The 17,151-nt window shown below is 33.8% G+C and overlaps 1 protein-coding gene across 1 annotated transcript; it reads left to right on the top strand.

The window, feature by feature from the left end:
* The first annotated feature begins 6,863 nt into the window (after positions 1–6,863).
* On the top strand, positions 6,864–7,591 carry LOC133821665 (dirigent protein 10-like). The gene has a single exon (XM_062253830.1). It carries the CDS (start codon positions 6,879–6,881, stop codon positions 7,548–7,550), a length of 672 nt encoding a protein of 223 aa, XP_062109814.1. The 5' UTR covers positions 6,864–6,878; the 3' UTR covers positions 7,551–7,591.
* The last annotated feature ends 9,560 nt before the right edge of the window (positions 7,592–17,151 follow it).

Raw genomic sequence — 17,151 nt, 5'->3', positions numbered from 1 at the left:
TGTGGGCCCCGTCTGGATATTAGGGGCGTAAGTGTGATAAATGTTATATATATGTGATATGTCTGTGCAGCACGATCCGAGACAGTCCTGGGGAGCGGTTAGCCAGAGAGTCACAACGGGGTTGAGATTCCGACTCGGGGCGAGTCGAGGGGTAATTTGGGTACTAGGTGTTATGGGATTGTCGGGACATGAAAATAAATATTTGCAGATATATTTGAGGATAGAATGTCTAGGAGGGAATATTGGGAAAAATTACCATTTTGCCATCGGGAACGTTTTGGTACCCCGTGCCTTGAGGTAACCACATAGATTAAGTTAAATAAAACAAAGTAGAGGAATAGTTAGGAAACTTGGAGAAACCGACATACACATTCTCTCACAGCTGAGATAGCTTTCATCTTCTTCTCTCTTTCACACTCTAAGGCAAATTCAAAGGAAAACTTGGGGGAAACTAACTTAAAGCTAAGGGATTGCAGCTGGGGGATTTAAGGGAGCTTGAAGCTTGATGATTGGAGCATAGGGAAACTAGTTCTGAAGCTTAGTCCAGCAAGGGTAAGCCTTAATTATAGAGATTATGTTTAGATTTGCTGCTGATTTGCTAGTGTTTGCATGTTGGTTAAGTTTGATCTGTTTTGAGTGTCTTAGCTGAGTTTTGGAGCAGATTTTAATGGGGTTTTGGTGCTGTTATTGAGCTGAAATAATTGTGTGGGTTATCTAGGATTGTTAGCCAGGTTTTGGGTTGATTGGCTTGAGGAAAGGTGTGGGAAGATGGTGAGAAAATCTGGGTTCGGAGGTGAGGGCCGCGGCCCTAGGAAGGGCGCGCCGCAGCCCGTGTGCGCGCGCGGCTGAGGGAGGCCGAGGAGTTCATGCACGCCGCGGCGCTTGGTGCGCGCGGCGCAGCCCGTGTGGGTGACACTGGGAAGCTAGCCTCTCTTTTGAGGCTAGCCGCGGCTCTTAGTGCTAGTTTGTGTTCTTAAGGGTGTTTAGGCTTGGGAACTCAACGGTTAAGGCTCGGGATGGATTTTATCACCCGGATTGATAGAATCCAAGGTCCCGGAGGTTAGAGTTATGGCTCAAAGTTATTTATTGGATTAGAACTTGATGGATGGATATTGTTAATGTGTTGTGACTAGGGTTTCGGCGAGGCTCAAGTTAGAGGACTGTGCTCAGGACATCGGTGCTCGGTGAGCTCGGGACTCAGGTAAGAAAACCCTTGTTCCCATAGAGCTTGTATGCAGGGCTGAGCCCAATGTGTCTGAATAGAACTGATATGCAGGGCTGAGCCCAATGTGTTTAAACTGCAGGGCGTAGCCCTTTGATTGAATTAGCTAGTATTTTGTAAATGCTTGTTATGCTATGAATGTTATTGTGTGAATGATCGGCAAGAGCCGGGAACGGTGTAGGCCGAGGACAGCGGAGGCCGAGAACAGCAAATGGTAAGTTGAGTGCGAGGCCGAAAACGGCAAGGGGCCGGGAGCAGCGTTGAGCACGTGGGGTGCAAGTTGCCAGGGCGAGTCCCTAAAAGGATACCTGGGATATCCTCACGGCGTGGTCCGCGAACCCAGAGCTTGGTAAACGCCTGGGACGGCTAGGCCGTAAGTGTTTAGCCCATTGGTGGCCTGTTTATATGCTTGATATATGTGTTGCATATGTTGTTTATTTGTGGGTTTTCTTGCTGGGCTTCGGCTCACAGATGCTCTGTGGTGCAGGTAAGGGTAAAGAGAATGTCAGCCAACCATGAGTGTAGCAGGCGTGAGGCGGCGTGTACATGTTTGGCCAGCCTGGCTGTCAGAGCCAGAGGATTTTGGGAGATGCTTGTAAACAAACTTAGATTTTGTCGTTTAGTCGACTTGGTTCAATTTTTATGTTGTAAATATTTCTAAACTGTATTTTGGGATCCCATGTGTCAAACTTTTATGATTTTAAATGCTATGATGTTATTTCTAAAGTTTTTCCTCTGTTTATGGCTTAATTACACTATTTGACCTAAAATCTCGATTAGCGAGTTGAAAGCACGTTTCTAAACTCACTTAGTAACGACTCTAAGGAAATAGGGCGTTACATTAAGCTTGAATTTCTGATGTGCTTTTAGGATATGCATGTAATTGGAATTTGATCTGTTCTTGGGTATTTTAGTTGAGTTTTGGAGCACGTTTTGATGGGTTTTTCACTTATATATATATATAAAATAAATTAGGAAAACAGCTTAATTGGTGGGGTTGTGTTTATATAATTATGTTTAATAAAATGGTATATATTGTATATAATTTTGTAAATAATATATGTAATATTATTATAGTAAATTCTTTATGTATATAAGTGAAAAATGTCATTTGAAAATTCCCTTGAAATTAAGTGATGCTCATGTCATGCTTCAATTAGACCAAGGCCCAAGGCCCAATTTGAAAACTTAAGACCAGGCTTAGATTTGGGTTTTGTTTGGATTTATCATTTGAGTAAGTTTTTATATTTATCGCTTTTGCTCCAAACCTGAAAATTTACACAAAGTTAGATTAAATTAAATATTTTCAAGTAATTTTTGCATCTAAAATTATGAAAATAAATAATTTAATTCTAATTATTCATCCAATTAACGCTTAAATGTATGCAGTTTTAAACACCAATCAAAGAAAAATAATGAAACGTAACATAGAGATTAAAATTTAAAGTATTTAAATGATAATTTGAAGTTTGAATTTTTATTAATTAAATAAAAAATATGAAATTTTAATACAATCATCAATATAAATTTTGAAAAACTAATTAAAAAATTACAATAAACTTATCTTTATATTAAACGAGTTTTTAATAAGAAAATTTTATTATTGTGTTGTTATATAATTTTAAGAGAATAGAAAGACTTGATTCAAAATAATAATACAATAGAATTTTAGTTTTATTGTAAATGAGGTGTACTAAGCCTAAAATTTTATAAATAAAATTAAAATTTGTACATTATAGATATTTTATTTAAGGATGAATGTTGATGCAAGATTTTATTTAAATATATTATAGGATTATAATGTCAAATATAAGGATTATACTTGTTATTTTATGATGTTAAATATAAGGATACTTAGACGGTGTTTGGTTACTTAACTAAAAAATAGTTTTTTGTTTTTAAAAACTAAAAACTATTTTTTGAAATCAAATTAGGATGTTTGACGTTGTTTTCATAAAATAATTTTTAAAAGCAAAGTTACAAAAAACAAAAAAAATTGAGAACAACAAAATGTTATTTTCTATTGTTCTTAACAAAATTTTGTTTATTATTTTTTTTTCACACAACATTTTTAATTATTATTATCTAACATTATTTATTGTCACATCATTTTCTCTCTCATTAGTTTCTTTCTCTTCATTTTCTCTCACATTACTTTCTATCTCATTTTTTTTTCTCTCATCACTTTCTCTCTCCTTACATTTTCTCTCTCACTATTTTCTCTCTTCTCACTTTCTATCTTTTCATTTTCTCTTTTATAATTTTTTATCTCCTTATTTTCTCTTGCATAACTTATTATGTCATAATTTTCTTTTTCATTACTTAATATATTATCATTTTCTCTCTTATCATTTTTTCTCTCTTGTCATTTCTCCTCTCATCAATTTTTATCTACTCACTTCTCTCTCTTCACTTTCTTTCTCATCACTTTCTCTCTCATATTTTTTTGGATCAATTTCTCTCTTTTCAATTTCAATTTCTTCAAATTTTCTCTCCTTACTTTCTCACTCATTATTTTTCATCATTTTTTCTTTCAAATGATTCTATCTAATTATTTATTACAAACTTTAAAAAAAAATTATCTTTGTAAATATATTTGTTAATTTTTTATTTAAGATTTAAGAATAAATAAAACTAAAAAAATAGATTTTAGAAAATATTAACCAAACACCTTTTGTTTTTTGAAAATTACAAACACTGTTTTATTGTTCTCATTTCTGAGAACACAACTTTAAAAACAAAAATCAGAAAACAATAACAACCAACTAAAAAACATCTCAGGAAAAACAACTTAAAAAACATCTCACCGCATCAATCCAAAATAAGTTAAAACAAAAAAACAAATTTTATATATATCTTCTATATAAAAGTGTGTAGACAACATAAATTATTGGCTTTAACAATTTCTTTTGTTAACTTTAACGGAATATTCTAAATATTTAACGGAATATACTTTTAAAACAAATTAAAAATAAATATTTATTAATCATATTATTATAAATTTAAATATTATAAAACATCATTATTATAACTAAATATTTATTAATTATATTAATATAAATTGGAATGTTATAAATATTATTATAATATATAACATATAAAATATTATTAGCACAAAACTAAATATTTAGTAATTATATTAATATAAATTACCATGTTATAAAATATTATGTCTTAGTTTGATAAATGCTCGAGAGTTGAGAGCCAAACACTGACCTCAAAGGTAGGTTCAAGCCAAAGGCCTCTTGATCTCCTCGATTCTCCCGGAGAAAATATTGTCAATATATTATCTTGATGTAATTGTTACTAATTTATTTTGTAATTTTGCAAAAATAATATTATATTACTTTTCAGTAATTTTGTGTTATTATTTTTTAATTTATTATTTATAACATAAGTAATTTTTTTCTTTGCATTTGTGTTAACAGTTTGGATTTTTATAATAAATAATTAATTTGTTGTTGTTTGACAATCTAGTCCTTAAGAAATATTGTTTAGCAAGAAAATTTTTAAGTTCTAAAAATAATAACAAATAAGTCTTTATTGTTTGCTTTTCACAAAATTCTTATTTTTTGATGGAGAATTTTGGTTTTTTTTTATACACTTTGATGTCTAAAAAACTTTGGCTCATAAAAAAATTAAAATTTTGTGAAAAAACAAACAAAAAAGACTGAATTATTACTGTTTTTAGAACTCAATAATTTTATTGTCAAAAAATTCTTTGGAATTAAATTTACAGACAGCAAAAAGCTTAAAAATAAATTTACTAATTTGTTTTTAAATTTTTAAAACCATTTAATTTATATGATCTATAATCGTCCAATTATTTTTAATAATTTAAAAATATATTATATTTTAGGTTCAATATCGAAATTTAAGTTGGAGATGTGATTGTACATGGAATTTAAAAAAGGTAAGGTAAATATTTTCTAAATTTTTTTAATGTAAAATAATATTTTGAAATTGTTATTTTTGGTTAAGATTTAGTGTTATATTTTAGCAGGTACCATCAAAAGCCATTCAAACTCTAAATATCTCAATTATTATAAAAAGTTGTAACATAATTTTGGACTTTGGACTTTCAAAATAGTTTGTAAAGTTTAGTGGTTTATAAAAATGGATTTGGAAATTGAATTAAGTACCAAATGGGACCTATACCTCTTAAGGAAGTTCAACACTTTCAAAACCGGATATGGCAAGGTAAAACTTGCTCTACTTTGTTTTGGTGTTTTAGGCATTTAGTGAGTAATTATCTCTTCAAACTCTAATGATATGTGCACTTAAAATATATACTAAAATATTACGGGTCCGTTTGGTAAAATTTTTGTTTTTAAATTTTTTAAACACAAAAATAGAAATATTATTTTATTTTTGTTTTTTTATTTTTAAAAAATAAAAATATGTTTGGTAACTATTTTTGTTTTTAAAAACAAAAAATAATAAACGTGATTGATAACTTTTATTTTTATTTTTTTGTTTAACAATGTGATGTGTTAATTTGAAGAAGAGAAGGAAAAAATGAAAACTGTTTAAAAAAATTTTGAAAGTGAAAATTTTCTATTTTCAAAATTTAATAAATTTTGTTTAAAATTTAAAAATATAAAAAATAAAAATAGAGTTACCAAACGCTATTTTATGTTTAATTGTCAAATTTTTAATTAAATAAATAAAAAACTATTTTTTTAATGGTTACCAAACAGCACCTACACACATTGATTTGACAGTTTAGCTTAGTCAATCACATTTATTAAAATTGAGACACACTGTTTTAAAAAAAACTGTGACATGTCACTATAAATTGTAATGTTTAAGTGCATATTTTGGATGCACATATCATTACTCTTGTATTAATTGCCAATAATTATAAACCCACTTTCCATATTCAAAAGTGCCTATGTTGCATTCCGAGAGCTCTAACCAATGCACCAAAGTAGACAATGCTTTAGTTTAGGTATGTGCCTAAGTGTTTTTTCAAGCTCTAACTAATGCACCAATGTAGAAAATGGTTCTACCTAATCCACGCTATCAACTCCATCTACTTATTCCCCTACTACTCTTCCATGCCACTACTCTCTACAGTATTCAAAAACTATATAAGCTCGAGCAGACCACCTCAACTTTCAAACCATCACCATCATCTACATCTTCACATAAGAAAGAACCTCAACTCACCAACAATACCATCTTCCATTATTTTCTTAAACTTGCCCATATCTCATCCCAAAAACTCATGGCACCCCACAAGTCAACTCCCAATTCTCTTATCACGGCCATAGTATGGACTCTATTCCTTTCTCTAACAATCTCATGCACTTTCTCAACTCGAATCCTTGAAGAGGATGCACCTGGCCTTGATTCACCTCAAACCCCTGTTGTCCCCACCAATCCAGTGGGCCCCATCGCCACCCCAGTAGGCCCAGCTGCATTACCAGTAAGCCCAGTTCGTACCCCAGTGGGCCCTGTCAGTACCCAAGTAGCCCCGGCTTTAACACCAGTAGGCCCAATTGCAACCCCAGTAGGGCCGGTTGCTACACCTGTAGGCCCAGTTGCAACCCCAGCAGGCCCAATCGGCACACAAGTGGGCTCAGACCAAGTTGGGCCGGCTGCTGGTGCCGCAGTTGGCGTTGCTGATCCACACGCCACACTCTCCTTCTTCATGCACGACATCGTTGGCGGGACAAACCCATCGGCCATAGCCATGACCGGAATCGTCACGAACCCTGCAATGAGCGGCCAAGTCCCGTTCGCCAAGCCCAATGGCGCAAACCTTCCAGTGAACAATGGCGTCCCTCAGAATAGCAACAACAACGGGATCGTGAGCAACAACAATGTCCCCTTCTTCACCGGCCTGGCTGGGAACGCAGGTAACTTTCTCCAGAGCCAGAACAACGGCAACAACTTCATCGCGGGAGGCTCCGGTTTCCCATTCGTGAACGGTGCACAACTTCCTCCAGGCATAACCCTTCAGAAACTCATGTTCGGAACCTTGACAGTCTTCGACGACGAACTGACCGAAGGGCACGAGCTCGGGTCTGGCCTGATCGGAAAGGCTCAGGGGTTCTACGTAGCGAGCTCAGTTGATGGAACAAGCCAGACGATAGCTTTCACTGCCATGTTTCAGAGCGGTGGATATGCTGATACACTGACCTTCTTCGGAGTTCATATGACGGCGGCGGCGGAGTCTCATTTGGCTGTCATGGGAGGGACCGGAAAGTATTTGAATGCAAAGGGTGTCGCCACTGTGAAGACTTCTCCGGCTTCTGCTGATCAGCACAACACTGATGGAATGGAGACTCTGCTTCAGTTCAATGTGTATCTTGTTTACTAGTAAGGTTCATAATTGTTTGAAATCTGCACACTTTAGAGGTTTAATTATTCCTTCTTGTCGTTTTGATTTGATTATTGTCTTGTTAAGTATTTATTAAAGTGTATGTGAATTATATTGTAATGAAATTTGTGGAGCTTTTATTGTTGTGAATTAAATTGGTAAAACTTTGTCAATTCTGAATTTAAGATCTTTTTCTTATTTCCTGAGCAAATTAAACAATTAATAATTTACAATAAAGTGCTAGTTAGCAGTTTATTTTGTGTATATTTTAATAAGGGTTAAGATTTTTTTTTGGACAAATAATAAGGGTTTAAACTCTGTTAATTAACCTGAGCATAAGGAATGCTATTACCATTCACGGTGTGTTTGACATGAATTTGAAAAGAAAAATATATTATGAGAAAACAAAAATCGTTTTGAAACATAGTTTGATGATTTTTTAAAATGTTTTATTTTAAAAAAAATTAAAAGAAAATATAATATAACCATTAAGTATAAACTAATTATACTATTTTTTCCCATAAAAATATACAAATATACGGGGAAATAAATCCCATAATGTTAATTAAAATGTGTTAATTTTGTAAAAAAATTTGATAAAGTTAAAATTTCAACATTTTTGTAAAAAGTCGAAAAAGGAAAATAAAAGAAAAGAAGAAGCCATTCTTAGTGTAAGTTCTACTTTTATTAGAGTAAAACAGATATTGGACTGGCTTTGCTTGGTGGATTTTAATTTTAGAGTAATGAAATGGGCACCCAAAATATGCATCAAAACATTACACAAAGTGACGTGTCACTGTTTTTGTCAAACTGTCACATCACTGTGTGTAATATTTGAGTGTATATTTTGGGTGCACATATCATTACTCTTAATTTTATGGCTACAAAGAAATAAAAGAATATTAAATAGAATACTATATGTAAATGAAAGAATCAATAGAAAAAAAGTGAAACTTCTTTATTAAGTTGGGTAAAGCTCTAATTTTTCATAATATTATCGAGAATACAGTGTTGAATCATAAATATAAATGTTGCTATTTTATTTAAGAAAATACCATAAAGCAAAGGGATCTCATGTTTTTTTACAAAATAAATAAGGTCTTTAACAAAATTAACTAAGCAACATTTGAATTTAAAGAAATAAAAATACTTAAAAGAAAATGTTTCATAATCAAAATTATAGGCCCTTGATCATTCCAGTAACTATATGATCCTCACGAATACATCACTAAGCTCTTTAGGTCCCACTTACCACCGACCATTCTAACCTCAACTATCTGCACAATAATATCATAAGAAGTGAGCTTCTATGCCTAGTAAGAAAAATACAAACAACAGTCAGATAAACATATAATCATAACAAACATATCATACATTCATGCAAAAGTTCATAACATAATCATACAAGATCATAATATATCATAGGTCATAGGTCACAATCATAGGTTATAATAACAAGACATGTATAAGAAAAAGATAAGTGCTTATACAGGGGGTGGAAATTAAGCCCTGGACATCAATTTAGTTCTGTCATACAAGTTTGGCAACCGTGCCTACCGGACATCAACTTAGGTCCGTCATACATTTCTGAACATCTTAGGTTCAGCCACACTTATCACTTTTTGTACCTGAAATGTTAGTGTAACGCCCTAGTTAGCCAAGATTGTTACATTGTGTATTTTAAATAGTACTTAACTCGCTAAGCGAGTCATTAGGGCATAAACGTACATCCAAATATGATTAATGGTCCAGGGTTAAAAATTTCGGTCAAAAGGAATGGATATTTCATTAAAACATTAAAATGTACATGGGAACCCATAATAAACGTTTACAAATTTGTTTACAGTTCCAAAAATTGTCATTACAACTCAAAAGTTACAATCTGCTGACCTAAGCGGCAAAAATAAGGTTTAAACCCACTTCCTCTGAGAAACCTTGGTCGTGGTGGTCAAGCGGCCGCATATGTACACGTCGCCACCTAAGAATCCAACTCATGGCTGGTCCAGCTTTCCTTTCCCTTTACCTGCACCACATAGCACCCGTGATCCAAGGCCTAGCAAGAAAACTTAACATGCTCATAAATAGTTAATAATATATTACCAAACATAATAAGCATGTCTAGCTGTAATAACCCTACTCATGCATGCATATTGTTCATATAAATGACTACAATGTCATATGGGACCAAATGCCCTAAATAAATGATTAACTGAATCATATCAGGGCCTGTTGCCCAAGTTCCATGATTAATAAATCACACTGGGGCTCAACGCCCTAGGATCTGGGACTAATACGTCATCCCAGGGCCAATTGCCCTATCTTCTGTATAACCAGCCTTGGAGCTGGTCCAGCATACCTGGCGCTTTAGTTTTCTACGACCCTTGGGCTGGACAAGTGCATAATGCGCTTCCTGATTAGATTTAATCATATCGACCAGCGCTCAGTGTGCTATTGCCTCCCTTGACTAATAAGTCAATGTTTTTTTACCAGCGCTATTGCCATCCTTGACTGATAAGTCAATGCTTTTCGACCAGCGTTCAGCGTTATTGTCGTCCTTGACTCATAAGTCAATTCTTTTTCAATTATATAATGCTAATAGGCATATATCATATAGCACATATCCATATACAGAGCACTCAACATGCTTAATCAATAATCACAGGCATAATCATAATCATAATCATACACATTTACAAGGGTCCAATCCTTAATCAAATCTATATTAAACATTCGACCAAGCCCTAATCATGTACATCACATATTAGGTGCAGTTTTCTTACCTTTGGTCTGAGCACAAGTTATATATAAATGACCCTTGAGCACGATCTTGTCCCAAGCCCTTAGCAATAACTTGGTCATAACCAAATAATAATCTCATAAGATTCAATCCTTAAAAATAAACTTCGAGACCACTCCCGTGCTCTCAGGACTTCCAATCCTACCCAACGGGGTGGTGGAACCATCCCCTTAGCCCCCAAAATCCTCCCAAGCCCTAAAAATGGGCTTTACTGAAACAAGACAAGCGCAGGGGTGTTGAAAACAGTGCAGGGGCGCCATCCAAGTCAGGGAGCCACCCTTGCCTAGTGTTGGGGCACCTAGGACAGCACTGGGGCATTATCCTTATAGCCTAGAACCTTCTGGTTCTTCCCCTGCGTTTTCCCCCGAGTTCCAATCACCAAAACCTTATCTAAACACCATCCAAACTTACAATTTGACCCCAAAACCTCATTAATACACCAACATCATCAAATCCCAAGTTTAAACACAATCAAAACACCACTAATACTCAAAACCAACACCTTGAACCATAAAGCTCAAGAACAGCCCAAGAACACCCTTAAACTCAGAAAAATCATGAATCAAACACTACAAGAAAATGGAGTCTTTACCTACCAATTGTAAGTGTAGGTAAAACTAGTCTAATGGTGGGTAATATGGTTTACCTACCAATATTGAATTGGTAGAGATTGGTAGGTAAAGGTTAGTGGGGAAAGAGTCTTTACCTACACTTATTAATACTGGTAGGTAAAAGAATCAGTGGACCCCACTAAGTTATAAATCAATTGATGAGTCAGCAGATGACGTGTTTGATGATATGGCATCCTACATGTCTGCTGACATGGTGTCCATAGTTTATGTGTCTGATGACGTGGCATCCTATGTGGCATACATCAAAACCACCACTTGGCATCTTGTGGTTGCGCCACGTGTCAAACAATAATTTGTCCACGTGCTACGAGAAATTCGAATGATTATGTTACTTATCCCTTTTTTATCGGTTATGTGGCACTAAATGATTGGTCCACGTGACATGTTGTAGTATACTTATTTTTACCTACACTTATTTATTTGTGAGTAAATATAATATTTCTATGTAGTTAATTTTAATTATATATAAATTTTATTTAATATAAATAATAAATGAAAGTAATTAATTTGAAAAATATTTAACATTATTAATCAAATAAATTATTTAAATTTAATAAAAAAATAAGCAAACATATATTATACAATATTCATTGCTTATTAAAAAGCACATTTCATAAAAAAAATATCTATACATTATTTTTAAGTCATTGAAAACTCAATAATGTCATTTTTCTTGACATTCTTCCTATTCTTCACTTTGGGATCATTGCATGAGAGCCTCCTTTTCTCTGACTGAACTTATTGTGAATGTCGATGATGACTTTGGGAGGTGGACACCGACAATGGCCGGAGGTGGGGTTCGAATTGGTGCCAGTGAGAAGGACTTTATAATTAATTTCAGCAAAATAAATATCCCCAAAACACGTCTCTTAATTGGGAACCTATATTACTAACACAAAACCATTGAAAAAAATTCAATTTCAGCATCAAGTGGAAAGAAGAAAATTGGGTTTACATAAAAAAAAAATGCTCGACAAATATGTAATAATCAGAACCTAACCTTTTTGCAAACAAAACAAAGAAAAAAGATGAGGCTTTCACCAACAAGTTTCAACCCGAGCTATCATGGGATCAAAACACATAAGCCAAGCATGACAAATGAGATTTAGATGCAGAAAGCAAATTGGAAAAGATAAACAAGTAATTCAGGTTCAGTTAAATCAATCGTGAAAAGCACTTTAGAAATTATTTATAAACACCTTCTCGAGGGAGTAGTTTAGAAATTATTCATTGTTTAAAGTTGTTAAAAAACAATTTATTTTTACATTAAAAAAATAACATATAGATAGGTTCAATGCAATGCAAGTCTCTCTTCAATTATACCCCTATCGCCCAAGTAGATCCAATTGCAAACAATAGCAAAAACTTTTCTTTTCTAAGTGTTATTCTTTTCATAGGGATTCCCTAAGTCAACCATGCATATTAACATATACTATAAATATTATTTTCATAGGAACACACAAACACATACAATAATGAGCTCTTCAAGTATAAGAGATATACAAACTAAGTAAGTACTACTGAAACTGAATAATATATTATACTAAGTACTACTTCCAATACTATATTATACTAATAATGACTCCTAGTTCAATCTTGTCCATATCCAAAAATCTCTAGGACCAAAGTCAACTTAACAGTTAACGCCTAAACAAATGGTCAGATGGGCATCCCTCTTCTAGTCATCAATCAAAACTTGCCATAATAAGACAAGAAAAACTTTCACTGAAAATGAGCAGCTAAGTATTAAGCAAATAATTTATACTTCACTGATTCAACGTGATGTATCAATAATAGGAAATTAAATTAGAAGGGTACCAAAAAAAATCTCCTAACATGGCTGAATGTGAGATCAAATGTTCATTGTCAAGCAGGTGGGAGAGCTGGCAGGAATCGCGGTAGGAGAAACTGTTATGCTCAATATACTTGTTGTAGGGTATGTTTGAACTCCGACCTTCTATCTAGCTTCATGAGTAAAGACATAAGTACACATAATTAACTACATTAGCACATTTTTAAACTCATACAGACAAAGCAGATAGCATATATACATGCATGTGGGATAAGAAATATAATTATATATTTTTTTGAAGGAAGGTAAAGATGTCTTCAACTATGACTTGAACTCATCAACCTTTAATTTTGTAGGGAGACAACAGGAGCTTCAATGAACCCTGTGAGGACTTTAGGGCCTGCAGTAGCTGCAAACAACTATGAAGCAATATGGGTCTACCTCACTGCTCCTATTCTTGGAGCACTTTGCGGTGCAGGGGTCTATTCTGCTGTCAAGCTTCCAGAGGAAGATGGAGACAATCATGATAAGCCTTCAACTAGAAGGAGCTTCAGGAGGTGACTGATTAAGTCTATCACAAGAAATATCTATGAATAACTCAGGTTCAGAGAGGAACACAACTCTAGAATGAGCTCTAGTACAGATAGAAGTCCATCTGGGTACATAGACATAACGAATAAACTAAAACCAATCATGTGCATCATTAACAATCAAGTAAGGAATTCCACTCACTCCTAGTTGACCTTTCTCCACTTAGTATAGAAATATAGTCTTTTTATAATTAAATTGGAAGCAGAGGAAGCTTATATTAGGAGGCTCAATTTCACAATCCTAGTAATCTTGGGCTCTTTTTCCCTTTCATAAGTATGGTTGATCATGTATGTAGTAATGCAAGTTACAGTATACTAAAGGATTATCTTAACATTATGCTTATAACACTCCAATCGGTGTGCTTATTTATTCTATGAATTGCCTTCACATAGATAATAAATTTTAAAACTAACAAATCCAACAACATTTTCTTTCACTTTTCCAATTTGGACACTGGAATTAAGTTATACTAAAGGCACTATATTACTGTCTCGATTGAACACACAAAGAATAAAAATCAGACTTCATTCCCACTTTTTTCATTCTTCCTGATGGGAAAACACCAGTAGACTGAAGATGAAAAAAAAAAGTCTACAAAACTATGCACATGAACTTTTTCTCCTAGTTAATTATATCTCTTCTTTCCCTATGTTGTTTCTCACTTTTAAACACTTTGGATCCAAAAGCCTTGATTGGTTTCTTCTTCCTAATGTTTGCTTGTTCCAAAGTCAACATGCAACATACTGCATCAATGCACATAATATCAACTAATATCCTCCCACATAAGATAGGATTGAGCTTACATTAACGTTATGGCTGCATTTAATACAAACGAACAGCCATACTATCCAATATATATCACTAAAATAGAGGTTTACATTCAATCAGCTACAAGATAGACATGACCCCTCGCTTAACCCTGAGTTTAAGAACTTGAACAACTTCACCTTTACTGATATTACCTTTGGGTGTGCACCAAAAACAGTCAGCATCTGCATCAAAGTTCAGACCTAAGAATGAGTAATGCTAAAGATAAGTATATGCTTCAAAACCGTTCCTTTCTTTTCTTCTCTTTATATATTCTAAATCTATTAAAAAACTATATAGAAAGGTTGATGAGCCAAGTACGCAAAACAAAGAAAAGAAATATACTTTTCGTCTTTCTCTTTCGGGTAACTCTCAAGATCAAACTCGGAAAAGATACAGAAACCCAGAAGATTAACATGATTTCAATAATAGTAAACCAAATATGAAATCTCATTGAATCAAGAAATTCACTCCTAAGATCAAGAATTAAACAAAAACCCACATTCTAAATCCTCCCTAATCGAACAACTGACTCGAAGTCAAATCAAGAAATGCCGAAAAGTATGAAGAACCAATTACCACTAACTAAATCACAATCATTGGCAAAGTGCGAAATCAAAATAAATAACAGAAACCCAAATCAAGAAAAAGAAAAAATAAATAAACAAACCACATCGGTAGAACTGTTATCAGCATCCATCTCGGGTCGGAGCTTGGCATAAAGCTGAGGGCTGCGATACAAAGAACCAGTCGCGGGTCGATGCTTGATGATCGGAACGACGTCAAAGGAGACAGAACCCATGTAGAGCAACATGCCAGAGATGTAAGGAAGCGGAGCGAAGAGAAAAACTCCCTAGCGGCGAATAAGTACAGAAAGAATGTGCCAGGTGAATCTCTGGAGCAAGCTCCGACCAGGCAGATTAAACCGTGGCACAACCGAGGCGACCTGAGCGGCGACTGAGGCGGCGAAGGCGTGGTGTGGCCACTGCTCGGCAACCTATTATATGGGTGCATTTGGGATCGATTGACTGGGTGTTTGGAAGAGAGAAGAGGCTTTTGAGAGACAAGTGTTAGGTTTTAGGTTTATAAGTATATATTTATATTTAATAATAAATTTATCTATGTTTTTATTATATTATATGTATGGATAAAATGATGTGTAAATTATAAAATAAGTATGGTTAGACATTAAGATAATGTTGTAGACACATCAGCATTAATTTTAATAAAATTTTAAAAATCAAAATAAAATTAGAGGGAAAAATGAGCTCCAAAAGCTTAATTTTTTCCCTCCAATATATACATAGGTAAAAATCTTTACCTACCAACTTTATTGGTAGAGAAAAATATATTTGAAATAGTTTATATATTTTGTAATATTTGCCTACGCATAGTTCGTACCATTAAATATTGGTAGGTAAAAGTCACATTTACCTACAAATAAATATAAGTAGGTAAGGAATTGGTAGGCAAATATCGTACACATCATATTATTTACTCCACATAAGCTTCCAAATAAGCATTTATAATAATAAAATAATATAATGAAAATAAAAAATGGGGGGAAAATTGAGCGGGAATGGTTAAAAAATTTCCCTCCATAATATACGTAGGTAAAGATCATTACCTACTGATATTATTGGTAGGTAAAGCTATGTTCTGAAATATAATATAATGGACTAGCATTTACCTACTAATATTATCTACCAATAAATATTGGTAGGCAAAACATTACTTTACCTACCAATATATATTGGTAGGTAAAATATTGGTAGGTAAAGATCAAATTTCTTGTAGTGAAAGTAGGGTTAAAGCTTACCTCAGTGATGGAATCCAATCTTTAAGTTCTCCTAACCAAGTCCCCAACTTAAGCCTCAAACTTCTGAGCTTTCTTCCTCAAAACCTAATAAAATCCTTAAAGCTAAGAGAGAGGGAGAGAGAAACATGCTGCACAGCTGAGAGAGAGAAGGTTGTATTTGGCATACTTTGTTTTTCTGAGGTTTCCTTTTGCTGGGGAAAAAAAGTGATGAGTCATTGGTTTTGACTCAAAATGACACATATGCCCCTAGGGTCAAAACACTCTCCCAAAGCCCTTCAAGGGTAATTTTGTCATTAGCCACTTACCCCGTTAATCATAATTAATGTTTCACAATTGTCGTTATTTCTAATATCCTCAAATAATTACCAAATAATTTTTCCATTACCCGATTCCGATAATGTACTAAATTACCAAATTACCCCTAGGCTCACCCCGAGCCCAATATTTGACCCTGTTATGACCAAACCGCTAATTTGCTCGCTAGGATCGTCTCATGTCGAATAATCCAAATATATCCACACAATAATGTGGTCTCAATCCATATACACAAAAATATACAAATATGCCCTCATTGGGCTAAAATTGCGAAAATGTCATTCTAATAAGAAACGGGCCCACATGCATGCAGATACATCCATATAATAATACAACTCACATAATCATGCATTTCATCACATAATAATACTATAAACCAATTATGGCCCTCCTGGCCCCCTAAACAATACACTAAGTCATAATAGGGAATTTGGGACGTTACATTTAGGGTCATACAAATCACTTAATAGGTCATAAACTAAACTACCTAATTTTCGTTACCTTGAGTGTAGAAAAAGAAAAGAAAAGAGTTTGCTTGTGCTAATAGATCTCACCCAAAACCTTATATATGACATAAAAGATTTAAATTAAAGACTTATAATAAAACTATACTTCCAAAAATTCTAAACGTCATAAAGTCTTATCTTCACACTAGAACCAAAAGATCAATACTTAAAAAGATCAATACTTTTATATATGACATAAAAGATTTAAATTAAAGACTTATAATAAAACTATACTTCCAAAAATTCTAAACGTCATAAAGTCTTATCTTTACCCTAGATAATAAGGCTTAAGCGGGCCTTGATTAGTGTGCCAGGAGGGCATTAATGGAATAATTGTGATTT

This window comes from Humulus lupulus, chromosome 3, assembly GCF_963169125.1.
Source record: "Humulus lupulus chromosome 3, drHumLupu1.1, whole genome shotgun sequence".
NCBI lineage: Eukaryota > Viridiplantae > Streptophyta > Magnoliopsida > Rosales > Cannabaceae > Humulus > Humulus lupulus.
Note: the sequence above shows the minus strand (reverse complement) of the source record. Positions and strands in the feature narration are given on the sequence as shown.

What these genes read in the sequence shown, in the direction of transcription:
- LOC133821665 (XM_062253830.1), top strand. Translation starts at nt 6,879, where the DNA reads ATGCACGACATCGTTGGCGGGACAAACCCATCGGCCATAGCCATGACC.